The sequence below is a fragment of the Trachymyrmex cornetzi genome, unplaced genomic scaffold (assembly GCF_001594075.2).
Source record: "Trachymyrmex cornetzi isolate Tcor2-1 unplaced genomic scaffold, Tcor1.1 scaffold23, whole genome shotgun sequence".
Lineage (NCBI taxonomy): Eukaryota > Metazoa > Arthropoda > Insecta > Hymenoptera > Formicidae > Trachymyrmex > Trachymyrmex cornetzi.
The window spans coordinates 2,300,612-2,327,489 of record NW_017296956.1 but is presented as its reverse complement, the minus strand read 5'-3'; the positions used below and the strand labels follow the sequence as shown (position 1 = coordinate 2,327,489).

General features: G+C 33.3%; 4 protein-coding genes across 18 annotated transcripts; 1 reads left to right on the top strand and 3 right to left on the bottom strand.

Moving 5' to 3' along the window:
- Window positions 1-451: 451 nt before the first annotated feature.
- Window positions 452-15,866, bottom strand: Rbcn-3B (WD repeat-containing protein Rbcn-3B). Of its 9 annotated transcripts, none has more exons than XM_018507007.1 (25): window positions 15,679-15,866; window positions 14,726-14,903; window positions 14,411-14,643; window positions 14,173-14,315; window positions 11,808-11,998; window positions 11,449-11,594; window positions 11,173-11,193; window positions 8,888-8,978; window positions 8,173-8,587; window positions 7,700-7,920; window positions 7,309-7,528; window positions 6,974-7,088; window positions 6,657-6,862; window positions 6,354-6,491; window positions 6,128-6,196; window positions 5,409-5,510; window positions 4,361-4,573; window positions 3,732-3,996; window positions 3,295-3,514; window positions 2,881-3,106; window positions 2,426-2,763; window positions 1,570-1,893; window positions 1,328-1,420; window positions 913-1,110; window positions 452-822 (listed from the first exon to the last, which is right to left on the bottom strand). In XM_018507007.1, the coding sequence occupies exons 2-25, from the start codon at window positions 14,888-14,890 to the stop codon at window positions 637-639; spliced, it is 4,539 nt and encodes a 1,512-aa protein (XP_018362509.1). In that variant the 5' UTR covers window positions 14,891-14,903; window positions 15,679-15,866; the 3' UTR covers window positions 452-636. The 9 variants fall into 9 exon arrangements, with proteins under 9 accessions (XP_018362509.1, XP_018362506.1, XP_018362510.1 ...); XM_018507004.1 differs by lacking the exon at window positions 11,173-11,193 and adding an exon at window positions 10,208-10,234; XM_018507008.1 differs by lacking the exon at window positions 11,173-11,193 and adding an exon at window positions 10,208-10,234 and having other exon boundaries at window positions 14,194-14,315.
- Window positions 15,867-16,529: 663 nt separating this feature from the next.
- LOC108760759 (uncharacterized) lies at window positions 16,530-19,575 on the top strand. Of its 5 annotated transcripts, none has more exons than XM_018506892.1 (2): window positions 16,530-16,711; window positions 18,409-19,575. In XM_018506892.1, exon 2 carries the CDS (start codon window positions 18,412-18,414, stop codon window positions 18,859-18,861), a length of 450 nt encoding a protein of 149 aa, XP_018362394.1. In that variant the 5' UTR covers window positions 16,530-16,711; window positions 18,409-18,411; the 3' UTR covers window positions 18,862-19,575. The 5 variants fall into 5 exon arrangements, with proteins under 5 accessions (XP_018362394.1, XP_018362392.1, XP_018362393.1 ...); XM_018506890.1 differs by having other exon boundaries at window positions 16,530-16,845; XM_018506891.1 differs by having other exon boundaries at window positions 16,530-16,846; window positions 18,406-19,575.
- Window positions 19,576-20,496: 921 nt separating this feature from the next.
- LOC108760758 (transmembrane protein 222) lies at window positions 20,497-21,513 on the bottom strand. Of its 2 annotated transcripts, none has more exons than XM_018506887.1 (4): window positions 21,310-21,513; window positions 20,876-21,086; window positions 20,682-20,812; window positions 20,497-20,605 (listed from the first exon to the last, which is right to left on the bottom strand). In XM_018506887.1, the coding sequence occupies exons 1-4, from the start codon at window positions 21,438-21,440 to the stop codon at window positions 20,524-20,526; spliced, it is 555 nt and encodes a 184-aa protein (XP_018362389.1). In that variant the 5' UTR covers window positions 21,441-21,513; the 3' UTR covers window positions 20,497-20,523. The 2 variants fall into 2 exon arrangements, with proteins under 2 accessions (XP_018362389.1, XP_018362390.1); XM_018506888.1 differs by having other exon boundaries at window positions 20,532-20,605; window positions 20,695-20,812.
- A 2,098-nt stretch (window positions 21,514-23,611) lies between these two features.
- TfIIS (RNA polymerase II elongation factor) lies at window positions 23,612-26,346 on the bottom strand. 2 transcript variants are annotated; one of them, XM_018506885.1, is made up of 4 exons: window positions 25,979-26,346; window positions 25,068-25,245; window positions 24,620-24,972; window positions 23,612-24,068 (listed from the first exon to the last, which is right to left on the bottom strand). In XM_018506885.1, the coding sequence occupies exons 1-4, from the start codon at window positions 26,045-26,047 to the stop codon at window positions 23,733-23,735; spliced, it is 936 nt and encodes a 311-aa protein (XP_018362387.1). In that variant the 5' UTR covers window positions 26,048-26,346; the 3' UTR covers window positions 23,612-23,732. The 2 variants fall into 2 exon arrangements, with proteins under 2 accessions (XP_018362387.1, XP_018362388.1); XM_018506886.1 differs by having other exon boundaries at window positions 23,613-24,068; window positions 25,968-26,044.
- Window positions 26,347-26,878: the final 532 nt, after the last annotated feature.

Here is a 26,878-nt window from a genome sequence, read left to right as displayed (position 1 = left end):
TGCTTAGTCTTAACTTTATCTAACAGAGAGGAGAATGTCCTCGACGAAATTGGATCCGGACAGTCATACATACTGATGATGTACATACATTGAAATACCGCGAAATCCAATTATTCAATACTAGTATTATCAATTAAGTACCAATGAGTGCGCCGAAATCGGCGACGGCACTCCTGGTTTGCACATAAATTATTTCGACTAAAATCGCGCCTACAGCTTCGATTAGCCAACTCCTAAAATTATATTTTTATATTTCTCAATGTTAGAAACACAAGGAAAATTTAATTCTAAATAGAGAGTTAGCGTTAAAGCCTGATTTATATATATAGTGTTCTCTTTAAATTAGTATACTTTTTAAGTCATATACATGTGTGACATATCGCTTATTTTCTATTTATTAAAATGTTTAATCTTAAAAAAAATCTACTAATAAAATATAGTATTTTTTAACTTGAAAATGAAAATAGTGTTGGCGCTATTATTAATTATCTTTAGTATTCCTGTAAAAACTCTACCAACAAAGAGAACATTGCATAAACCAAGCTCAATCGATGCAGTCGACCCTAAATGACAAGCAAGCTGCTTTCGCTTGCCAAACGAAGCCGTTGGTAACTCCAGATTGATCTCGCGTGACGTTCAAACATTGAAGCGCGTTTCTGAACCGTCGGCGAGCATTAAGGTAACCGTGCGATTGTTGATCCAAATCAGCCGTGCCAAGCGCATAGGATTCAATCGAGCCACGTCGTTGATGGGCGCAGTACTATAGGACTTAACACAGCGAGTCTGCGAATTGCCCAGGCCGAACATGCCGCTACTGGTTTGCTGGAGAATCATAAAATGATCGATCAAGCAGCGTTTTCAAGATAAACCAGCAAAACACATCTTATTAAAATCTCTTGTGTTCACACTTACCTGCCAGAAACATAGTTTATTCTCAGAACAAGAATAACTAACGAGAAATTTCCCTTCTGGTGAAAACGCTAATGCGGTGACTGGTGCCGAGTGAGCTGAGACAGTTTGACATTTGACGTTACCTCGCAATTCGTATAATGCTAGTTGACCTCCGCGACCACCAACCGCTATCCTGCGTGTTGCTGGACAATGACTGACCTGTTAATGTAAAAAATTTATAAAAATGAAGCGGTTTATATAACGTGAAATATAGATCCAAATATTCAAAATAATAAAAAGTTTATAGCTTGACAAATTTTTAATAAACGATAAAACCTTACTCATGAAATTACAATTCATAAAATTAAATCATAACAAATAGCAACAATTTTATTCATAAAAAAATTTTAATTGTGTGAGGGAAGGGAAGACTTACCTGATTAAATCTACACACTGCTGGAAATACTTCGTTCAAAGGCTTCATTTTGAGATGACCTGGGTCAAGGCAATGTAAAATAATGTCCATTACCTGTAAACATATATATAATTCATTAAGTTACAAATTAATAAATATAGATATATCATTGTTGTTTTGTAAATACATATAACGCGTCGTATAGACTAAATTTTATTTTCCTAATAATTAGCTTTGTTCTTAAAACAAAACTAGATTAATACCTCTACAAGAAGATCGCTCATCTCACTCTGCATCTTGTCAATTAGTTGTTCGACAATCCTGAGAATCTCTGGCTTTGCCCTGGTCAAGACACTTGCACCCAGATTAACATTTAAGGTCTGGGCATTCTGTTGGAGAGTGTTAAATCTGGCTACTTCGCGAGCCATTGTAGTGATAAAAGCGGCTGGTCTGGCGGTAGCAATTAGTGTTAAAGCATGACGTGCTGTGCGACAAGTGTCGGCTTGCGGCGTGAGAGGAAGGCCATATGTCAGACTCGGCACCAACTTGTCCGCATCACAGCACATTTCCAATAGGCCTAACAGAACCTACAAAGAGGTTAACAATTCCATCATTAAAAATAATAGATAATCAAGAGACGCAGTAGTCGGTGCTAAGAGCATGTGCGTTTTAACATGTTTTAAGATGTGCGTTTTAACACGCACACATTCATATTTGATATAATGGATATAAAGCGAGATTTTACTATGCATTTAGTAAATTCTTTTACGCCATAGTGTTAGTAGTCTAGTTTTTACCGAAGCATCTAATACGGTGTAGAATCAAATTTAAATCGACGGAAATACGTTTGATTGCGTTTCGTTCCCACTTTGATTCATAAGGTCTTTACTCTTTACTTCCACTAGAAACAGCATATTAAATTTAATCTGCATCAAAGTGGGACTAAATTATAAATATTTCGGTGAAAACTAGATCAATATCTCATTCGATTTAGTCTACTTACAATAGTAATATTATCTTTATCTCAGCAAAATTCATTTAAACAAGAGCACAAAATAAAATGTAAATTTATAAAGACTAAGATATTATAATAAAATATTTTTTCAGAACACTTTTCACCTTAGATATATCGAGGTAAGGTTCCCATACAGTGAATCCTCTACCAATAAGATCAATCGCGGCTCTTCGTAACGCCGTGTGTAACGGTAACTTCGGAGAATGAGGCGCGTGCAATAAATGAGTGAGCGCCATGCTGGTATGTCTAGCGAGATTATTATTTCCTATGCCAAAGCCTTCTACGATCGAACTCTTTCGTCTTTGGTCATTATCTCTTCTTTGGTTTGTCGTAGTTACATCTTGACCAAATTCAGCCCCTATCACGCCAAGCAGTACCACCGCCGTGGTTTGTTTTTGTTTCAATTCCGCCACGCTCGATGGTTTTCTAGCTATACTTAGCTCTACTCAAAAAAGATTATACAAATTAATTACTTTAAATCATTTATTCTGTATGCACATACATATAATCTATCTTCCTTACTATTTATTTAGATTAAAACTTTCACTAGTGGACATACCTTCGGCTAACTCCTCTTCTTCCTCTTCTTCCTCTTGTTGTGCTTCAGATGGTGGTACTGGACTCCCGGCTGCTGGTGAAGTTTGGCTCTGCGGTTGCGGTGCGATTGGTTCCTGAGTACTGTACATTGGCAAATACTGTGACCAGTTATCGACAAGCGCTTTGCGACCCTTTGAGCCCATTCTACCTAACTCGGCAAGCAACAAAGCCTGCGCTGCTTCTCGAATCTGGAATATTATCGAAGAATGCATTTGCAATTAAAAAATAAGACAATTTCAATTTGCAGTTACTTATTAATTTAAACATTATGAGTAATTAGTTCTAAGTAAAGTTAAGAATATCTTCTCCTTCCCTATCTTTCCCCCTCCTCCCCCCCCTCTCTCTCTCTCTTTCTCTCAATAGTTTAGCAACAAACCTCCACGCACTGATGTTGCCACCTTCGTGCCATCATCTCTACTTGTGGACGTTTGAAGGTCTTCACGCCACCCTGTGCCGCAACTTTATCAGGCAACAATACGCAATGTAAGGTAGCTAGGAGAGACCAACCCTGCTTGATCTGCGCTTGTTGTACTGTGTACATTTCCTCATTTTCCTCCTCTGTCTTATTCCAGTTTACCGCACCTCTATTACCCGGCCTTTAAAAACCGGTTTTATTAAAATTTACTTTCCAAACTTTATTTTCATATATCTCTTTATGTATAATCAGATTTAAATTTTCTTTTTTAGAAACATGCTATAGATTATATTGAAATAAGAATCAAATACACAATAATAAGGAATGATTAACTGCATTCTAGTGTTATTGATTGTGTCATAGTTTAATTATTTTATGTTAAATATATATTAATTTACCTATGCATCTTGCGGTTTCGTTCTTGCTCAGGTACAAATGTTGCATTGTTCATCGACATTAAAGTATTCGATAAAGCGACTACCGCCAGTAAATGATTACTCGTTAAGGTGGTCGATAATTCCCAATGTGCTCTCGCTGTAAATGCTCTAGTGAGCCTCTCTTGCCTAACCAGTTCAGCGGGCAAGCGTTGCTCCAATTGAGTTGCAGGTTCACCGACTGGCTCAAGCTGCATTTGCCAAGTTGGTAATAACAGTGACATATAACCTGTAATATGTATGATATCTTTTTATTTGACAAAAAATGTTTAATACTATTTTATTTTAAATATATTTTACATTAGATAAAGAATAATTACTATTTATACATATAATGTAAATGAATAGAAACAAGAGTCTAGACTAACAAATCTTTTTCAAATATAATAGGGAGAGAATCAGACTCCTCCAAATTTTAACAAATTAAAGTTCTTACAAATTAAAGTCCTTAAATTAAAGGCCTACTACTTTCCTGAATTTTTGGTACTTTAATCTTTTTCAAATGTTTTAAAACCACGATTGCATGTAATAAATTGTAGCAGATGGTTTATTTTTAAATAATATACATTGTACAATTTCACATTAAGACATACCTCCTTTGGATAGTACCCCAAATGAAACAGGAACCATAGGTCGCAGTAAACCCAACTTTCCTTCGCAAACTCTGTCCAAGTCTGGATCCATGCCCCAGGCGTGCAGAAGACTCAAAAGCAACTGCGCTACTTCCATCGTTGCATTTGGTTCACTGAATGCACCGTTTCGCTTTAAATTGTTCTTCGCCGCGTCGCTGTTGTTCCAACTGTCGCCTGCAAAATCAAATAAATATAAACAGTGCAATAATTTTTTTAAATATTTAACAAAACAGCAAAAACAGCTATGATGTAATGCAACTGAAAAACAAGATTATAATAAAAGAATAAATATATAAATGTAATGGTAAAAATTCATCAAATACAATTCCTAAAATATACTCCTAAAATATATTAACACACACACACACACATAAATAGCTAATATACAAGGTGTCTGATAAAGACCAGATTATTCCTGTGGAAAAGTAGAACCAACTAAACCGAGTTCGAAAAGTTCTGTATCATTTTGTGATTTTTGAAGTTAATTTTCGATAAATTAACGAGAAATTAATTATTAAAGATCAAATGAACACGTCTCTCAGCCTACCGCCAAATTCAAATGCAAACGTACGGTGAGATTGCCAGATACCCTGTTTATAATCTTTGAATGAAAAGAGACGCATCCTAATCAATTACTAAATCAAAGAGAAGCAAGTGATAACTCAGTGAAGATATATATTAAATGTTGTTTACAGGCCTTTATAAGCGTGCATATCTATAAAATTAAAGCTATATCTTAGTAGTAATGATCCATCTCCTTGTTTGATGATTCCCGACTTGGCGTTTAGTAACCTGATGGTGGAATTGTTAAGAACATAATGTAGAGTATATAGGGACCAATGGTAAAGGCATTATTTAGTGCTTTGAAGAAATTAACTATGACTTCTATCTATTGACGTGAGAATCATAAAGTGTAAATGGGAATTCTAAAATACAAAATAAATTCGTGCGAGACACACTGTAATCATAAACTATAAAAACTTGTCGTTGTCAAAGATACATGTCTAACCTTTGCCGTCAAATGTCGACGGCTTGAGGCCGACGCTTTCCGCTTTGGCCTGTAATTTAGTATGCACATTCTCCGCACCCTCCTTCATCTTAGCCAATATACCTACAGAAAGAAATCTGTCTTTAGATAGCACGATAATCGACAGATACTGAATATATCTACCGAACTGAACCAGTCTATAAAAAAACATAATACTACTATTCCTACTAAAGAAAAATGAGAAATATTAATACTATTTCCCCTATTAAAGAAAAATGAGAAATCTCAAGTTTGGCGTGATTACATTTGAATTAGACTTAAAAAAGAATGATGGTGAATTAAAAAAGTAAATCATTCTCACCATTGGATTAGTGCATACTAAAAACTACTATATAAAGTATCTAAATGCAATGACATAATCTCAACTTCGATAATGAAATAAACATACGCATTCTGTTTCTTTTCCGAGTATTTAATTGTTTAAAAAAATGATACGCGTTTAATTTCTCTAATTTTAGGTATAGCAACTTTTAGTATATGCACTAATCTAGTATAGTGACTAAATTTGCTATGAGAAATTCATAATTACTTGAATTAAAAAAGATTCAACGATGTGAGGCATAAAAATTTAAGATACTAGGATGAAAAAATAAGTAAACAGTGAATTAGAATATGTATTACTGAATGAAAAAAGTTGACAACTAGAACAATAACAAGTTAACAATAAGAAAACACGATACCGTGACGATCCTTCTCCTTCAATATTCGTTCAACATCACCCGCCTTATCCTTGACGCGACCGAAAAAGTCTACAAAAGGATAGATTAATAAAGAAGTTTCAATACTTTATTCTTAAACGGATACAACTGCGAAGAAATGATGTACCTATCTACAATAGTTATATTTTATAATATAACATATTTTATCATAATTTAATAATTAAGAGTAACATGATAAAATCCTTACCAACAATTTTCTTGTGAGCATCGGGACTAGCGGACTGAGTGAGTGCTGCAACTTTTTGATATTCAGCGGCGGAAATAAGTCCTTGTGCTTCTAAGGAACCAGGCGACATGGCACCATACTCATCGCTGAGTAATTGTACTGTAGCGAAAAAAGAAATTAAATTATCATCACAACTGGTGCTATAATATAGATTAGTATACAGTGGAAAGATTAAAAATGGCTAAAAGAAGAATTACACAGATAGAAAAAAAATATAATTTTTTTAAAAGAAATGATAGTAGTTGAAATATAATGATTACATACCTATCAGTGCTTCTATGTCGAAAAATAGAATATGACTTTCCGGATCTTTCGGGTTACTTCTGAATCCTTGAATCATCAGTGGCGAACCTTTAGCTTTTATTTGACTCCCATGGTCGGGACCATGTCCACCATGAAGCTGTTGTAATTGATGTAGCCCTCTTTGCGTCGCGTGTCTGATTGCCGATAAATTCCGATGGCGCAAGCCCCTGAGAAGTAAAAATCGAACGGACTGTAACGGAGAACGTAAATCCCGGAGGATTTATTTCGCTGAAGAATACGCAAGATTCTCACCATCCGTGCAGCAAGATTTCATTTACCTAAAAAAATGCACGGCAGGATTAGCTAGTCCCAGCTCACCGCCGGCGGCGGATCCGCCAGCTGCCGCTATAGTGTTCTCGTCGCAAGCGTAGAGCACCTCTTCTGCAATAATGCCTAGAAGAAAAAAAATATACAATTTGCTGTTCCTGCGTGCGCGCGTGAATTTTACGTACAATTTTTAAAATATAGTAACATAACAGAATATAAGACAGAGTGTAACGTAATAAGTATTTTTAAAACTCTGAAGAAGTAAAAATTTTAAGAATCCTAAGAATTAAAAGATTAAAAAATTATGAAAAATATTCAGTAGTTGAAATCAATGGAGTAAACAAACCATGCAATACACGATCCAAATGACCAGTTTCCATTTGCCAGACGTATACAGCACCGTCTGAACATCCAACTATCATGAAATCATCTAATGGTCTCCATTTGATAGTTACAACTGGAAAAAGATGTCGCGAAGCAAGCACAACGCATTTCCTCTCCGCTAATGAGAGCAGTGTAACACTGTGGTCTGATGCAACACTGCAAACGCATTTTTGTATCCTAGGCTGCACAAATAAGAATACGTAACTTTTTGTAAATTAAACATTAATCAATTTTTAGAAAATTTTAGCAGATATTTTTTATGGATCAACACTCGATTGAAAAAAGCAGTTTACAATTAATTAAATTAAGTCATTGTAAATTCTTATGATAAAAATAAACATATAACCGCGTACACTGCAATTATCGGGAGGCACCATCAGTTGCGTGATTTCACCGGCATGAACGCAAAACCGATGAATCAACGTGCCGGCATATAAATCCCAGAGGCAAACAGCAAAGTCCACAGAACCAGAAACGAGATGAGTGCGATCATAACGAGGTGCTGCACCATGAGGATAAAGTAGACAATTTACTCGTCCCGAGTGACCCAACAGAACTTGATGTGGTGGCCAATCTGAATACATAAAAGACAATTAAAAATTCAAAAAAATTTTAATGTTGATCAAAGTGAGTTGTAGCTATGGTGTTATTACATTTCAAACATTTTATATTTTAATTATTATTATTATTTTTTTTATATTGTGTCGTGTTAATTTATTGTACAAGTATTGTGAAATAATAAGTGTATAACTTATTGTTAGAGAGGTTCATCATTATCGATACTTAAAATATAGATTTAATTAAAGAAATAATAAAAATACGGTACCATCATATTGCTGATGATTGCCGTGGAGTAGCTGAAGCATTACAGTTTGCGTTGCCGGGACAATAATAATACTACCATCCTCACGACCAACAACCAGTCGACTTTGCTGAGGCAGGTATATGCAAGCGGTGAGCTTAATGCCGTGACCATCGCCAGTGTCCAACTGATCAAGTATCCCTACAGGAGGCGGCTTCATTGCGTCCCAGGCAGCAGTGAGGCTCGTCTTCACAGTCGGTGACAATGCTGGTGGTGATGATCCATCATTTTGACAGAGTTGGGCGAGTTGTTGCGTTGTCACCTCCGGTACTGTCCACAGGATAACGACACCCTCGCTGTCTCCGCGTAACAGATATTTTAAGGTCTTGTTCTGACGCTGCACGGTAACTAGTCGCATGGCCGGCGGGCAGGAAAGAGGCTGAACCACAGAAGATGAAAATTCGTGTATGTTAGAAAATACGTAAACAAAATTAGAAGAAATCGAGAAAAATGGGAGCAAAGAATCCAACAAATCGAGAACGTTATGTACGAGGCATTCTATGACCAACAATCTTTAGAATCAAAAATTTCTAAGACAAAAGAAACTTTGAGGAATAAAAGAAGAAATTATATAGTTTTTTAGAATTGAACATGAAACATCAAAAGATGCGTATAACAAAATTATCAAGGATACATGAATACTTGTTATTATTAATATATGGAAAAAAAAATTTCTTACCTTATCTCCAGGTTGCGTTAATGTACAGTACAGATATGGCTGATCGTACTCTGCACTGGCGGTGTGAAAGTCCTTATTATCTGCGACGCTACTGTATATTGTAAAAAGAAAATTCATTATTTTCATCTCTATATCTAAATAAAACACTATTCATGGACATTGTTTTCTATATATTATAGTTAAAAGAATATTGCCAAATGCAACATAGCATTTAAATCTTTTATATATTAGAGATACATACTCGAAAACATGTCCAAGAATAGTAATTATCTTTTCACATTGCATAAGCTTCATATTGCAACTTCAAATATGCGTGTCTATTTGCTGACTAGGTTTACTAGTAAGCAAACGCTGCAAGTAAACGTCTTTTCAAAGCAACAGCATTTTTAGATCATTATAAACATAAACGATACACAAAGGTAGAAATAAAAAAAGGTTAAAACTTGGAACACATTTTTAATATTAATACTTTAAAATTAAAATAGTCAGAATTATTTTTGTGTTAAAAAAAAATTATAAACTTGAAAATACAATACATATACATCTCCTTCCATTTATTTTCAAATTGTAAGCTTTCACTGATTTTTTTAATACTGAAATATTTTGCTCTCAGAAATTTTTTTTTTTTTTTAACGAATTACCTTTGTGTCACGTCGTTATTACCTTAATATTAATCGCACAGTTAATAATAACAGTGCAAAGCAACTTAAAGCAAACAGAATATGAGAACATAAGTAATGAAATATAGCAATAATTCTTCCTCGCATTTACCTTCTTTCGCGTATCTTTCACCTCATCTATATTATCTGTTTGAATTGCGATTAAAGGATTGTCAATGATTATGATGGACACGATTACACGCGTGTCTCGTGTACTATACTGCAGAACGTATAACGAAAGTATACAAACGAATATGTACGAGCTTGTATGTAAAGACTTGTATGTAAATAAGAATTCCTGATATTCATTATAAAAATGAGAAAATGAGAAAAGATGAAAATACTCGGGTGTTTAGGCGTCATTGATAATGTAATACAACTTGTTAATTAAAACAAAACGTGAAATTTGATGGATTTGTACACTGTAACTTTATCAGTGACATCAATACGAGTAATTCAATTCACGATACTATTCTACTGAATTTATCACCACCTTGTCCCAAAGAAGAATGAGCAAAAGCAAATTATTGTGTTTACAAACACAAGAGAAGAATGAAGGAGAATGACGACAAAAATGAGTAACATAAAGAGACGAAGAAGAAAATAAAGATTAAAAGAGAGAACAGTATGAAGAACATGTACAAGTGATAATGCGGGTTACCTGCTGAGAGCCTTGCCCTTCAGCTTGCTAGAACACCAGATCCCGCGTAGAATGCAGTAGATGTGAATAATATGAAAAAGACATCACCGTAAAATGTATCATTGTGTTAATTGTTAATTCATGTACGTGGACGAAAGTTGTGTTCTGTGCTATGTTCAGCCAAATGCTAAACTACCCCGAATCCCACAAAACTCCCCCAAAGAGGAACTCGATAATTATTTCATATGGAAGAATAAAATACATAAAAGAATTATATTTAATCAATAATTGATCATCGTTCAAGTTTATATTGTTCTATTAATACTTATTAATTATACTTTTTCAATATCAACTTGTGTTAAAAATTATATTCAAAATATCTTTAGTCGTATAGAAGTCAAATGAAATAATGAAGACAAAGGATGCGTTATTTCTTTTATTTCATGAAATCGGGTTATTAAATGTGCGGGATTTTAGTAAACGGTAATGTGACTCTGAATATGTAGGCGCATGATAAATGGTTACAAACAAGATAAAAAATAAAATATCGAATGTGTGCATTGCCAGCGAGTGCTTCTACAGCATTCAGCCTTATAATTGAAAGTAGAGAACTTATTTCCGAGTTAACGCGCCTAACACAGTTAAATATATGCTAGAAAGTCAGAGTAATTTTGGCGATACTTTTTGATGTCGCTCATTATTCACATAGACGTAAAGTATTAAAGATTAAAACAGCTGTGAAACATCTATGAAATTATTTCTCAAAGATGTATCGCGTAAATTATGATGAAGTATTTAGTTATTTAAATCGCTATTTCAGCATTTGTTAATCACTATAAACTGCTTCATAAAGTCAATAAAGTGCACTTTAGTAACCATGATCATGCTACTAAACTATTAATACAACTCTTTTTTCACACAAAAATATTGTTAGATATTATTTGCAAAAGAATTTTAATACTTATATATACGCGGAAATAAACTACCTGTCAAGTTGTACCAGAATCCTAGAAGCAATAAAGAGGGATGTGCTAATCAATAAAATTCAATATTCGCGTATTGAATTGTTACGTTATGTCACTCAATTAAAAATATTAAATTGAGGGTGTAAGAGAGAGAGTTAATTCGTTTGTCGAGCAACGTTACTATCAACCAGGGAGAAGAAAACCAAAATGTTTAAAAAATATTTCTAGAATATACTCGACAATCATTGGCATTTATCGTAGAAACTTATCGCGTACGTTATGTTGAACAGTACGTACTTTGCTGGAAGTTTATATAAATATCCATGACCTTCATCGCTCCACAGGATGACCCTATCAGCCGCCAAGAAATCACCTGCCATCCAACGTTCTCCACGTGGGGCAGTTATCGAGCAAAGAACCGAGAAATCACCGGCATCAAATATCTATAAAATTATTCCAATGATATATATTGCAGTATTAAGGCAGCTTTTGATTACATTACAGATGCCAATTAACATAAAACATTTTAAAAAACGTCTTGATGCTGAAATTCTATTCTTGAAATTATTTAATCTGATTTGATGTAATCTCTAATCTAATTTTTATAATAAAAACTGTCGAATTATATATTTGATGGTAAGTACAATAGTAATTACCTGCCAATACTTAGAGCATACAATCAGCACTGTTCTCTGATTATAGGGGCAGCAAGTCATCGCAAGTGCATTCAAGCAGCGGATCTGTTTGCTTTCATGCTCGTATAAAGGCTCGCTGTTTCGATTTTCATGTCCCAAAAGCGTCCACACCTTGACTGTGCCTGTTGTCGTCAGAGCCAACACGACGTCGTCTTTAAACGAATGGAAGCGCCTGTTGCGCGTTAAATAAATCTAGGAGAGCATTGTAGCAATTTAAGCGATAGAATGTTTCGTTAGGAATTCAAACAGTTTTGTTGTTCGCTAATAATAAAAAATTTGCCAGCTTCAATTAATCAATTTAATTAATTTACAAATAAATATTTGTCAGATTGTGAATAAAGCAGCTAAAGTAGTGTCACAGGTGATTAAAGATAGCGTTATTCTACAAATAGGTATACAATATGATATTCGTGAAGCGATAATAATTCTGTATACGTATAGCGTATTACGCGTGCATGCTAGATGTTTTTATGGAGTAGAAAGCGATACGCATTAAATTACAGCGAAATCATGCTTAATTTCAGTTATGCAGAAAAATTATGTGTATTTGATTTATTTGACTTGACTAAGCGAAATCTTATTTTAGTGATTAAAAGAGTATTAATATGTACAATTACGTTTAATGAATATTGATATTTGCATTTTTCGCGAACTGTTCGTCCTATCCTTAATATTTACTTCAAGGTCTTTGTTTGCGATTAGTCTAACTTTATGCGTATAATGATAAATTTTATGAGTCAACATACAATTAATAAGAAAATGTTGGCTATCAATTAACATTCTAGCATAACTACTATAAATATAAATAGTACTATAAAAATTAGAAATTAATTTTAGGGCGAATTACATTTAAAGCTGTAAAAACACTAGCATTTCATCCAAAACTTATAAATTACAATCTTATAAATTATAAAAAGGAATAGAAAAAATATTCTTCAATTATTAAATAATTTTTTTGTTTAGTTTGAAGTATTCAATATGATTTAAAATATTAATTATATGTTTTTAATTGACGCAATGGTACGGGATATTAAATTTATCAATAACATAGAGCGTGCAACTTAAATGTTGCACGAGTGTATAGATTATATTATAATATTACATACATACATATATATATTTATAATACACACATATATATATGTACATACACACACATACACGCACGCACACACGCAACACACATACATACATACATACACACACACACATATATATATACTTACGAATAGAGATAGAAACATAGTACACCAGGTGAAAGTGTTATGAAAGTGTAATGAAATGCAATGTGCATAAATATAGATGACATTCATATATGAGTAGCAGGATAGTTTCATGGATACTATATTAATATAAAAAGAAAAGAAATGAAACGAGTTAGGTTAGGTTAGTACTAATGATTATATTGTTTGATAATGTGCAAAGAGATGTGTGAACCATGATTAAGTAAAGAAAAAAAATTAAAGAAAGAAGTGATACAGCCTCAACTGCCAACGCATTAGCGCCGACATATGTGTCCGGTTTCATTAACATGCTGCAACAATGTAACTGTTATTAAGTAATCAATCCAAAAATATTAGATATATAAAACTGCTACTATCAAACTAGATACAATATAAATGACTTTACTCGCGCGCGTAAAATTGAGTAATAGATTATAAAAAAATAAAAAAAATAGCTCGACATATTGATGAAAAAAGAAACAATTCCTATTTATATCCAAAACATAAAGCTTCTTCAGGTTAATTGCTTAATAAAAGAATGGTAAAATAGTAGATTATCCTAAGAAAATCTTGAGAAAATCCTAAGTACAAAAGAAACATTTGTACAAGTGCCTCAAATACCGTTAGTTGCTTTCAAATCATACTAGTATAATCATTAATCATTATAAGAACTATTATCCAACTTAATTTCGTTCAAATCAGACACAAAAATCAATTGAAGACACAATCGAAAAGGAGAAACTTTACCGCTAAGTATATCCACAGTTCTTTACTTCAAGTTCTTTAAAATTTTAAAAAGAATCACATAAGTTTACAAAATAATGAAACACCAAGAGATACTGTTTCGCGTATTACTGAATTTTTATTTATGTAAAAATATTGAGTACTGACTATATATAAAACTTATTAGAAATAGAAAGAAAATAGTTTTAGATATAGCAATAGATAAAAGACTCAAACCAAATTCTCGCGCTAAACTTTAAAGATAAATTTGTAATTCAAGCTACATTGCGATTCCTCTTTATACAGTATCTGTTGGCAGTGAAATTGAAGAAGGTAGCTGTTGATGGTATAAAGCGTAGGTGTGATGGAGTGTAACTAACTTGTATGCACGTAGAACCGACCTTTCCGTTTGGCCGGCCGCAAAACGTGCAAGGCGCTAATCCAGTCTGGATTGACGCGGGAACTCAGGGTAAACAGCACTTCCAAACTGAATGGGTCCATCACTAAAACCTCGGGATAGTATCTAAAATGAAAAAAAATGTATATATATATATACATGTATTCTTGATAAATGCAATATTAATATTGTAACATATATATTACTAATGTTATTTCTACCCAGAGCAAAATAATCTGACGTCCTCTCCACCTGCGGAAACATAGGGCAACATTTGTGTATGAACGCTGTTAAGCTTCACTGCCTCACGACACTTTCCATCGACTAGATCCCAAGTGCACATTTCTCCACTTTCGCTGCTGCTGACGATGAAATTTTGTTCCATTACGACACTAGCTCGACTGAGACACATTATTGGAGCAGTATGTCCAACCAGCAGGCATCTCGGAGTCATCTATATTAAAAACCATTTTAACAAATCAATAATGAATGAAAGATTAAGCTTTCTGCAACTTTATTATCTATTCTGTATATACCTTTAATGTTTCTGGATCCACTTGCCACAGACATATTTGTCCATCATAACATCCTGTTACCAAAGTCTTTTGATCCCGAGACAAGTAGACACAAGAAATACAATGGGTTGGTGCTATGCGTCCCCATAGCACTATGGGCACAACTAAACTGGTTCCTGCGGTCATCTTTGCAGACAATCTGAAAATAATTACTATAATGCAATAAATAAAATCTATATTTTATTGCTCAATGCTAATGTTTCTGAGATCAACCAAACTAACCAAAACATAACTTTGTCACAAACTAGAAAGTAAATATACAATTCAATGAGAAAGAGTTGGCTTGGAAAATTATATGTCAGAGCAATTGTTTCAAAGTAAATACTAGGCCTGTTCTTTTTGGTTGAACTTTTGCACCAGTTCATCTTTCTTCCTCTTCTTTCCTCCTAGAGAGAAAAGGAAGAAAGATGAACTGGTGTAAAAGTTCAGCCAAAAAGAACAGGTCCACTGTCAGTCACATATCTCTGGGTTATCAATCAGAATAATGTCCAAAGTGGGAAAGATAATTTCCAGGAGTAAATTACATTCCGAGCTGAAATACACAATTGCAATATTTTGATATCAAACGAGCAAAGATAATCGCGCAATACAATGACAGACTTGACAATTACGACTACCTGACGCGATGCGTCAAACGCAAAACTGGTGAGGTGAAACAAATTGAAGTGAGATCACGGAATGCATTTGACGTGACGAGCTGATAAACATGAAATCAGATTTATTGAATTTATTCGAAATCATTAAACTCGCGAAGGGAGTTGATTGAGAGCGATTAGAAGCGTCTCCTACATCACGGTAAAATGTCACAAGTCACAAGGTTGCTGCTGACGATAAGATATGAATATACTATGTATATAACTTCGAGAAACTGATAATAATCACATGGATATGAAACTAGGCAGGGAAATAATTACCGCGAGTCAATCGAGTACCGCTGACAACCTGTTGAAATGTCAGTTGGCGATAATCGAAAATCGCCTAATCCTTACTGCGTTCTCGCAACCATCACTAACGATAGTGATGAATTCAATGATGATCACTAATCATTACCAAGTACCACAAGTACCGAAAGTGACAAGGAATACCAAGACTTACTGACTGACTATCGAGGGGCGAGGACGATGCCATTGATCGTACAGTGGCGACAGTGCGATCGAGAGCAATCAGCTGTTTCGTCTCGAAGTCCCTACAATTGGCCATACAGGGCTGCGTTCGAATTCCCACCTAGGGCTCTATTCTTGTTGAAAAGAACGTATACGAAAGTCTAGGGAAATGCTATAGTATACGTATACTGTAGTATTTCCCTAGACTTTCGTATACGTTTCTTTTCAAGAATAGAGCCCCAGGGTATGAACACAGCCCACGACTATGGGTGCATTCCGATTTCCACTGCCAGTACTGAAAATCTATAGCACACGTAACGTATACTGTATAGTTTCAGCACTGGCAGTGAATATCGGAAAGTACCCTATATTTCTCATATATACTTATTTAGATAGTAATTTTATTACAAATATATAAACTTATCAACGCAATAAAATGTGATTGTACAAGTTCTAAAATCTATTAAGCAAACATCTATACATATAACAAACACATAAGCACACATATATGTACAGATATTTGCTTAATAGATTTAGAACTTGTACAATCACATTTTATTGCGTCGATAAGAGTTTATACATTTGTAATAAAATTACTATCTAATTACTAATAAAATTACATATATATATATATATATATATGTATATACATGTCTGACGTCGTATGACGGATGGCGTATGTGAATCCTACATTTCTAATAAGTGATTTCAAGTTGAGTTCGTTCGGGGCAATCCCGAGCAGCTCCCGAGAGAACAAAACGAATTCTTAAGTAAACATCATTGTCTGTTCTTTGTGACTGAACTGGGCTGAACTAATGCACTTTTGGAATTTAAAGTGAGATAGGTATATGTTTAATACTTGGCGAAAACACAAGAAAGAGAATTCTGGTGCAGTTTAGTGCAGTAATAAAAAAGCAGATCTATATGGTATGGGCCATTTATTGAGTGTGACAAGTGCGCTTTCTTTTTAACCTGCCTGTAAGTAAATCCTGCAGTTTTCCCTTACATACATTTTATAACAATTCGCAATTTTTGTCTACTACAATTATGTAGCTCGAGCTTGTTTAATCTTTTAAAAACTGAGGGCGACTATTATCAACGCCGATTAACTTAATCGACAATTAACACGATCAGTAGTGTAGTTAAGTCAACAGCAAGACTGTATATCGTTCTTAACCTCATCTCTTCGTGATATATTTCTATCTCTGCGTTCCTATACTTAACTGTGATAAAAGTAATGAAAATTTCCTACCTATAATAGTGATTCTGCTGATTGAGTTAATCGTCGATTAAGTTAATCGGTGTTGGTAACAGTCGTCCTGAAAAATTTTTGTAAGGCAATATCTGCCAGAATTCATCGCAAGCAGCAACGAGTGTTGCATCATTGTTATATTTTTGGAAAGTGTGATCGGCTTTAAACGCGCATTTAATTTTACGTTACTCATAATCGTTTTCACTAAAGTTTTTACGTTACTCTTTAACAGGGCTGATAAATAATGCGTTACTTTATTGATCGGTGCTTTGTTGTAATAACGATTTTATAATGACATTGTGAATTTTTTATGACGGTAATGGTAACATCAGAGTTAGAAAAGTCAATCGTTACTTGTAACAGATTGAAAAAGTCATTTGTTACTGAAAAAAAAGAAACTCCTAATTTGTAACGCGTTATTTTTTACTTGTTACTTGTAATAATTATTAATTTCTTTTTTAGTAAATAATGCGTATTGATGACGAGTTATTTTTCAAAGTGACTCTTCTAACTTAAGTACAACCTTAGTGTTTAGTTAATTAACGTTACCGTCACAAAAAATTGCAACATTGTCATCAAATTATTTATTATAACAACTAATGGCAAAATAACTGAAAAGTAATGTTTGCCAACCCTGCTCTTTAATTAGTTTTTATTACTTGTCGCATAGGGCAGCTATTTCGATTCTGGCCATAGCGACTCTGTGATAGGAGTTGGGGCTATTCTCTCGCGAAGAAGAATCTTTGCCTTATGCCCATTTCCACCAACGTAGATTAACTTTAATTTCGGTTCAACTTACTCTTCGTCCTTTTCTAATCTTTAGAATTGAAAAGACGAAGAGTAAATTGAACTGAGATTAAATTTAATCTACTTTGGCGGAAACGGACATTAGTAAACTTAAAAGTTACAGTTTAGATTGACGAAAAACATCCCGCTTGTAAAAGTTAAAAATGATTTTTGCAGACAGTATTTCAGAAGTGCTTACAGTTCTATAGTAGTATGTTATAAATAAAGGTTTATATATTGATGTTTTATCAACACATAGAGCTTTATTTATATTTATGTTGTTCTTTCTCTAATAGATTAATCTGCATAATAAGTTAATTTATACTTGTTCAATTCTTCACAAAAACTTACACAGCTCAGATGACCTTGACTTTAACATATGTTGTGGAGGTCATGATCTTGAGGTTAAGGTCATCCGAGCTGTGTAAGTTTTTTTGTAATTACCCAATTATCTATTTACAACAAAGAATTAGAACAAATTTTTAAGTCAAATTATTTTACAGAAAATGTCTTGGCTCTTTGGCAAAAAGAAGCACAAGGATTCACCTCCTGAAAGGGATGAGCAAGAGGAACGACCTTCCACAGATCTAGGGGATGAATTCATAATAATTGAAAGAAGAAGGCCCTCCTTGCCACCTAATGTTGGTGACCACAATACTCCTTATCCTAATAGATTATATCCATTTATCGATGGAACGGCAATGAACCCTACAATATCAGATGGTAATTTACCAAAACTGACTCAACAATTTGACGCTCCACATTATCTAAGTGATGTACCATTTAAGTTGTGCAAACAGTTGCAAAGTAACATGAATAGTGATTTGGAGATAGACAGTCTACGAATTAGCGAAATAATGTCTTTCATTGAAAGATTAGAGAATCAGAATTACAATTATGATTTCTCTCTTGAAACTGGAGTTATTACAGAAATGGATAGTAGAACTACCGACTGACTTGAAACTTTTTTGAGTCTTATTTTTACATACGTAACAAAAATGTAAATTCTACAAATCAAACTTATAATCCATAAGGGTTTGCACTGACTTGGGTTGGATTAATGATTGCACTGAGTTGGGTTGGATTAATGATTGTTCTCCTATTGGTCTGGAGACACTGGTAGTGCCTCGGCACTAAACTACGCGCAGTGATACTACCGTGGCTACTTTACGCGAGCCGGCGAGTTGTGGCAGATCGAGTAGAATATACGTCAATAGTAGAGTATTAATCCAACCCAGGTATAAACTCACTCGGTCAAAAATGCTATTAGATGTATACATATGTATCTTTTAATTATATACACATGTAATAAAATTCATTTTAAAAAAGCAAATATCGCATAGTATAATAATGCTATAGTACAGTGATGCGCAACCTGCGGCCTATTTGTGATCCTCTGATTCACAACCAAAAATATAAAATCATTTTCTATTTTATGCAAACGAAATAAACACATGAAAATGTTCCTTTGAAGGTGGCCCTTAAAAAAAGGTTGTGTATTACTGCTATAGAAAATGTAGCAGTTAAATTTGATCTTTCTATTCTATACAGGCCATTTTTTCGAAAACGTTCCTATTTTTCATATAAGAACAAATAGAAACGTGACATTTTAAATAGTTACAAGAATAATTAATACACGAATATTTAATTTTTAAGAAGAAAATTAGCTTGCAGACTTGAATCACAAAAAAGAATATCTAATTAAAATTTATTTTTTACATATTTTATATGTAAGTTGCACTTTAGGAAAAGTATCATTGCCATTATTACTACAATATTACACATGTAATTAAAGCCTATATTTTATTTTACATGTTTTATTAAAAGAAATGCTCTAAAAAGAAGACAGTTGTATTGATTATATAGTCGCGTATAAAAGAAAATGTAAAATAGTAAAAATTAATTTTTTAAGCATACACGATATAATGTTATGAGGAGCCATATATAGATGCCAGATATAGCCATATATTTTAGACTTAATTTTACTACATAACGCTTACATAGTTAATGTATATGTGTATTTTAAGTTGTAAAAATTAAATAAATTATATTTACATGCGACAAATGTAGATAGATGTTATATTTACTAAGAACATGGTTCCCTTCAAAAGTTTCCTGGACGAAATTTTTTATAACTAATATCTACCTGAAGCTGTAATAAAAAAACTGCTATTTCAGAAAAACTATATTTATATATAAAGATGTTTTTATTTTTGTTAAATTCTCGTAGGATATTTAGAGAAAAGGTTATATATCTTAAATATAGAATTATATTATATTGACATGTTAAATCTATAATTATAAATTGATTATATATATAGCTGCTTTGATAAAAAAAGTGACAAGTAAAAAATTTGTTTAGAGTGCAGTATTCGAATTTACAAAAAATCCTGACATAATTTTAAATACATATAATTGAAAGTATAATAGAAGTATATGTATAATTGAAAGTATGGTAACATGATGAAAAATGAAGTTACACATTATCTTAATTAAAACTTTTCAATTTAGAAATTAAAACATGTTCTACTGAAAAGTTACTAATTTTGAGATATCTCACTTTTCTATTAAAACAGCGATATATGCGTGTATATAATTAATATATACATAGAGTTAAATTAATATACACATAAACTTAACACTAGTACAATTGTAACAAATATGCAGAAAGGTAACCAGGTCTTAAGAAAACCCAGAATACTGAAATGAATATAAATAATTATTAATAATAGAAATTACATATATATTTCTTTTTTCATATATATTTTGTTTTTACCTGACATATTTACCATGAAGTAACATAAGTAATGCAAGTTTTACCATATTCCAACTGTTTGAGTTACCATACGACATCAAATTCAAGGCTCTTGCCACATGTGAGTGGCAATTATCACAGCATAAATTATGCTGTAAGAAAGTTAATTTTGCATCGCCAACATAAGAGCTTTTTGTATCTTCTCATTTCGTTACCATTCTGGTTTTATAAATTTCGCTAGCTTCTGCCACACCAGCATCCCATCCTTGTATGCCTCCTTTGGCTTTGGTATAATCAAGCTGCCAATATTTGGTAGGTTTACCAAATGCCATGTTGTCTTCAGAAACATAATAAGGACCGGCAAAATCTCTTATTACTCCTGTTGACGTCGCAATGCCCATGTGTCCAATAAAAGGTAGAATGTATCTTGAAAATAAAGTAAATTATATTAACTATATAAACTCCAGAACTTATTTAACATGATTAATCTTGACTTAATGAAAAATTCGTGCATTTCACAAATTATTTTCACATTTTACGATTACTGTCAATGTATAATAATAAACATTATTAGTCTGACAAATATCAAATACGAAGAATCGAGGTTATGATGTGAGAACACATTTAAAATTTATTTAGAATAACTTACGTTAAGATGGGTAACGGAGTCCAAACGATACAGAAAGGAAATCTTTGTCTTTCCGGGTGGACACTGAAATCCATCTCGGGTGAATCATTTGACAACTCTAGAATATCTGTCAATAGATCAGGCTCTCTCATAATGCGTTAATGCAATCAACGCAACGCAGGGCCTGTGAAGAGAAACCCAGGGCCCCTATTGGTCTACTCTTGAAAACTGTCGCATACGTGAAACTATGGAAACACTACAATATACGTTACATATATTATAGCGGAAAAATGAGAGAAAGAGAGAGAGAGAGCCTTTTTTGCTTTTTACCACCCTTTGCAGAAGTGAATGTTAACAAGGGCCGTGTTCGTATATTTCTGCCGGTTGTCAATACAATACAGTATACGTAACAGGAACTATTTTCAGTACTGGCAATCAACTGGTCAACTAGGTAGCAATATACAAACATGGCCTAAGTACAAATCTACTTTTTTGCGTTGGGTCCAAGAGCGACCATTACTTGAACGACAGCGCATCCATGGGAATGACATACTGGAATACCTGTTATGGAACATGTCGGAATTATTCCGTTTTCCCTACAAAACACAGAAAAATTTAGGGAATAATTGAATAATTCCGATCGGTTAACATCTCGGTTCTTGGAGCACAGTGGGGCAATGCTTGTTTCTGCCAGATTCTTTCGTTTCATGCAGAAACGCGTCAAATAAGCTATTTGTGCACATTCTAACTTCATCGTTTATTATCATTAAAACAAAAATAGAATGACACAAATAGCTTCCTCAAACACACCTCCTTTAGGTCCGGTTGCACCAACGTTACTTTGATTTTAAGCAAGACTTTCTTGTTTTAAAGCGAAAGAACCACAAGCGCTCACTCAGGCACTCGACTGTTGAGTCTACTTTGTTGAACGCAACCATTGACGTAATACATAATATATAAAGATACATATGTTAATGTTTCACATTTTATTAGTAAAATAGAGATCTCGTTGAAATTCATTTAAGGATCATCCCTTTAAGCTCACAAATATGCTTACAGTAATTATTGAATTACATAGAAAGGTAATTTTAAAAAATCGAATGGTAGTATTGTACTATATTGTATCTGTATATTTCTTATAGACTTGTAGAGACAATTTATTATAGCGCTTATAGACATTCGAATTTCTCAGCACAGTGATAAAGTAATCTACTTATACCATACTATTATATGAGTAATTGAAAACTTACAGTGATAGATTACAGTCAAAATCGCGTAGCATGATAGTAACCGCAATTAGAATAAAAGCGCATCAAGTAAAATTGTTTATGTCTGTATCTTAAGATATATATCTACAGTGTATTCCATGGGAAGTCATTAAAACTAATCAACTATCACCATTTTCAGATGTATACGGGGAATAAGAAAAAAATATTTCTTTTTATTAGAGGATATTTGTCTGTTTCATTTAGGAAGTAAAGATAAGCGGAAATATTTGCATTATTTACAATAAGAATCTTATTTTAGTACACATGTGAAATAAAGACGAAGAAATATTTGCATTTAATTGAAAAACATCAAATATGCCGTCAATCTTATTTTCGAAATGCTAAATTCTTAATAATATATATTTCAGGAATTTAAAAACTAACATCTTTTTTTACAAAAAAAAATATTTTAAAAAATATATATATCATTAAGATTGACAAAATTTATTTGTATAAACATTTAAGTGACAAAAATGTTTCCGATTGTTTTTACTTTTTATGTAAATCAAACTGTCAAATGTCCTGCGTTAAAAAAAATTTTATTTTTTCTATTTCTTAATTCAAATGTCCTGTGTTAAAAAATGAATACAGTTCATATTCGTTTAAAAATGAATACTGATTCATTTTAACAATTCCCATGAAACCTGTATTAGATATTCCCATTTTTGGGAAGCATTCAGATTTTCACAAAGCTCTGATCTAATTGAGCAGTTTCAATAAATACAACGCTATGGAACATTCTTCGGAAATGTCACTATGCTTTATGATTATAAATCAATGTACAATGTACATACACTCTGCTGTTCATAGTCTGTGTAATTTAGTTACTATATATATATATATATATCGATCAAAAGGAAATTTGTTTTTGATAATAAAAAAAAATCTATAAAATTTGTGTGTAACATATAACAGATACGTCATAAAATCTTTGTCGATAATTATTCAGTTGCAAGTAATTTCATGATTTTTTGATAAAAAAAGCTAACGATATTTGAATGATACGAAAATTATATAATTATATTAATTGAACAGAAAAGAATTCACTTTTTTATAATGCGACAATAAAAAATCGCAATATACATCATGATGTTTAATTCAACTTATAAATATTGATTTCAAGCTGATTAAAATATACATTTTGTCACGACATAGTATAGATCAAAAAACAATAGCTTAGCAGAACTTCCATCGATTTCCACACTCATTACACAACACAAAAGTAGTCATCGGTTCATCGGCGGAACGCGTTTGCACCTGGTTATACGTGCAATTGCGCTTCTTGCATTTACCACATTTGAGCAAATCGGTCTTGGTTCCCTGCACAGTGGCAAGTTGTGCGTCATTGATGGCCTCTTTTTTGAATTGCTCACGTAGTTGTTTAATCTCGTCACTTGCCATTTCTTCTGCCGTCATTACCGCTAACCTAGCGGGCGTAATCGCACCTACCAAAAAGTTCGTCCGGAGATTAGGATTCTTCACATCGCGCAAATTGGCAACTCTGCTGCGAACCTGTATTCAAATATATAAAATTATAAATATATTAATGCAATTTGGCATAAATTTACATTATATACTGATGACCATTAAATTGCAATATCGAAAAAGACACAATATTGAAATGATATTTATATGAAACATTGTTTATGATATATGATATATGGAATTTAGAAGTACAACTTGGTATGTTTCTTATAAGTAAAGCTCATTTTAATAATATTCCACTATCCATTTTATAAATTTCAGTTCAATAAGAGTTTTTGCCATTGCTGCAATTTAATTGGGCAGCAGTGTATATAAGAAAAAAGTTTTAAACAAAGAGTTTCTAGGACTATACATGTGAACACACAATAAAAAAGAAAAGAAAGCATTTAACCCTAAAAATATTTGAAATTAATATTTGACCAAAGCAACATTTTTTTCATAAAAATCCTATCTTTTCCCTTCAAAATAAAATGTAGATCAAACCCTGATCTCTAGTATTTCGCACAAGCGTCTTAAACATTTAGACTACTTAGGGAGAAAAAGTTTTATATATGAAATAAAATAATATGTTTAATTACCCTATTTTTGTATCTGTTATCAGTATTTTTAAATTCTGCATAAATTGCTTCTTCCAATTCTTCTGCTAACTCTTCTGGACTGGCACAACCATCAATAACTTTTCCATCAACATGTAAAGCTGATGCTAGTAGTTCTCTGCATTTTAATCTGACTGCATCTGTTGTGGTAGGAGCAGGAAAAGACGACTGTTTCCTTTGAATATCTTTGAAAGGTTTTTCTTCCTTCACTTTTACATCGACATCCATAATATCTTTCTCTTTCTTATGATCGCTCTCTTCCTTTGCTTTATCTGGCTTCTCATCTTTCTTTTTTGAACTACTTGACGACGTTGAATCTTTCTCTTTATTTGATCCTAATACCAAATAAATTACAATAGAATTAAATTATGCATATAAAATTATTAACGATATGAAAATTAATTACATTTAAGTATCATTATATACATACCTGATAAAAACTTTTTCCAATTCTTAATAAGAGTCTTCGATAAAGAAATAACTTCCTCATCCCTACTTGATTTTCTCAAGGCATTCACAGTCATTCCAATACGTGTCTTAGTCAAAAGCTCCAAGTCAACAGGTAATTTTTGAAGTATCTTAAGTAATTCCAAAGCCTGTTCTTGACCCTGATTGACCAAAATGTTAGATTTGTTTTTAATAACTGATGTATACTTGTAAATAAAATAAAATATACATTTGAAGTTTGACAAAAGCAAGATAAAATATTTTAGTGCCATCAAGTACAATGACAAAGAATAGGCCTATTATAGCTATTGGAAAGCAATTTTTGTTTTATAGTATAACTTTAATACTGACATCAACATTGATATGAATTAAAATTTTTTTTTCATAAATAATTAGGGAAAACGAAAACAATTATATAACAAGACTATACTTTTTAATGATTCAGTCTAATTATAACAAAAATACATTCATAAAAATTGTCTTGCAATAAAAGTAAACATTGAAAGATAATGAAAATTACACAATGTAAGAATCAAATTAAAGACTTTTAAGACTTGATTTTTAATTAAAATAATATATAGAATAAGTAAGATGCCATGCAACAGTGTTCCATGGATAAACAAGCGGAGCTTCCATGATATCTTGGCAATCATAGGTCTGTTCTTTTTAGCTAAAGTTCTTGCACGGTTCATCTTTCTTCCTTTTCTCTCCTCGATGGAGAAAAAGATGAACCGTGCAAGAAATTCAAGAATATTCGCGGCTTTTCGTACATTTGGAAATCATATGCTCGGAATCACTGAAAGATGAAGCGCGCTCTCCTAGCGTTAAAAGACCCCTCTCAACGCGCGCGCGACCAGTATACTGCGATCTTTATTTTACTCACTTATTACTCACCGTCCCGTCGCCACTCGACATTTTGTTGAGCTTTTTCTGGATACGCAGCACTTCTTCCTCGGCGCTCATCGTCGGGGACTAAACACACGGTTTGCTGCACAAAGACGGTTATAAACAGTAAAAGCAAGATGCGAACGTAATATTATTGACGCTCCCTCTCACGGCCGTGTCCTAACCGCGTCTCGCCGATTGTTGTTAACCCGCGACACGACACGACACGAGGCGCCCCGCGCCAGAAGCTATGGGCGCTATGGCTGCGTTCAGCAGAACACAACAGCTTTCCAACTGTTTTGCGAGGTTTGTTCGTTATCGCTGAACTGAACTTTTTGAACTAGTGTAAAAAGCGTACACTGTAGCGTTCTTCATAGAACGCAGTGTGTATTTCACGGGAAGGCTCCGATTGCACACATTGCATGTTGCACACATGCGTCGCTAATTGGCTAATTTAAAAATAAAATATTCTCATATACTACGTTTACACGGCACATTTTAAGGCCCGTCTACAATACACGGAGTAAGAAGTAAGAGTAAGAAATTGACCAATCACAGTCGATTATTCTTCTCACATTCGACTGTGATTGGTCAATTTCTCACTCTTACTTCTTACTCCGTGTATTGTAGACGACGCCTAAACGTAGTAATTGGTAAAGCAGTGAAAAATTATTAGGCACCAGCTGATATGAGTGGTGTGTGCAATCGGGATTGTAGGCAAACGGGATCCTCCCGTATTCCACAATACATGATTTCTGATATAGGTTGAAATTCTTATTTTCTGTTCTCTGTTCCCTGTTCCTTTTATTGTGCGGAGCCCCTTACACTTTGTGCATTCCTGTGTACGTTTGCATTAAAGCCGGGAGCACAAAGAAAAACGTAAGGTCGTAAAGCCTTGTGTCCACGATG

Coding starts and splice junctions, on each gene's coding strand:
- Rbcn-3B (XM_018507004.1), bottom strand. CDS start 14,890: ATGACCGCAGGAACCAGTTTAGTTGTGCCCATAGTGCTATGGGGACGC. Junction 8,588..8,887: donor TAACGCAACCTGGAGATAAG/GTAAGAAATTTT, acceptor TCTGTGGTTCAG/CCTCTTTCCTGCCCGCCGGC. Junction 4,574..5,408: donor GTCGACATTTGACGGCAAAG/GTTAGACATGTA, acceptor TTGATTTTGCAG/GCGACAGTTGGAACAACAGC.
- LOC108760759 (XM_018506892.1), top strand. CDS start 18,412: ATGTCTTGGCTCTTTGGCAAAAAGAAGCACAAGGATTCACCTCCTGAA.
- LOC108760758 (XM_018506887.1), bottom strand. CDS start 21,440: ATGAGAGAGCCTGATCTATTGACAGATATTCTAGAGTTGTCAAATGAT. Junction 21,087..21,309: donor ACTCCGTTACCCATCTTAAC/GTAAGTTATTCT, acceptor TTTATTTTCAAG/ATACATTCTACCTTTTATTG. Junction 20,813..20,875: donor AAATTTATAAAACCAGAATG/GTAACGAAATGA, acceptor ACTTTCTTACAG/CATAATTTATGCTGTGATAA.
- TfIIS (XM_018506885.1), bottom strand. CDS start 26,047: ATGAGCGCCGAGGAAGAAGTGCTGCGTATCCAGAAAAAGCTCAACAAA. Junction 24,973..25,067: donor TTGGAAAAAGTTTTTATCAG/GTATGTATATAA, acceptor ATTTGGTATTAG/GATCAAATAAAGAGAAAGAT. Junction 24,069..24,619: donor ATAACAGATACAAAAATAGG/GTAATTAAACAT, acceptor ATTTGAATACAG/GTTCGCAGCAGAGTTGCCAA.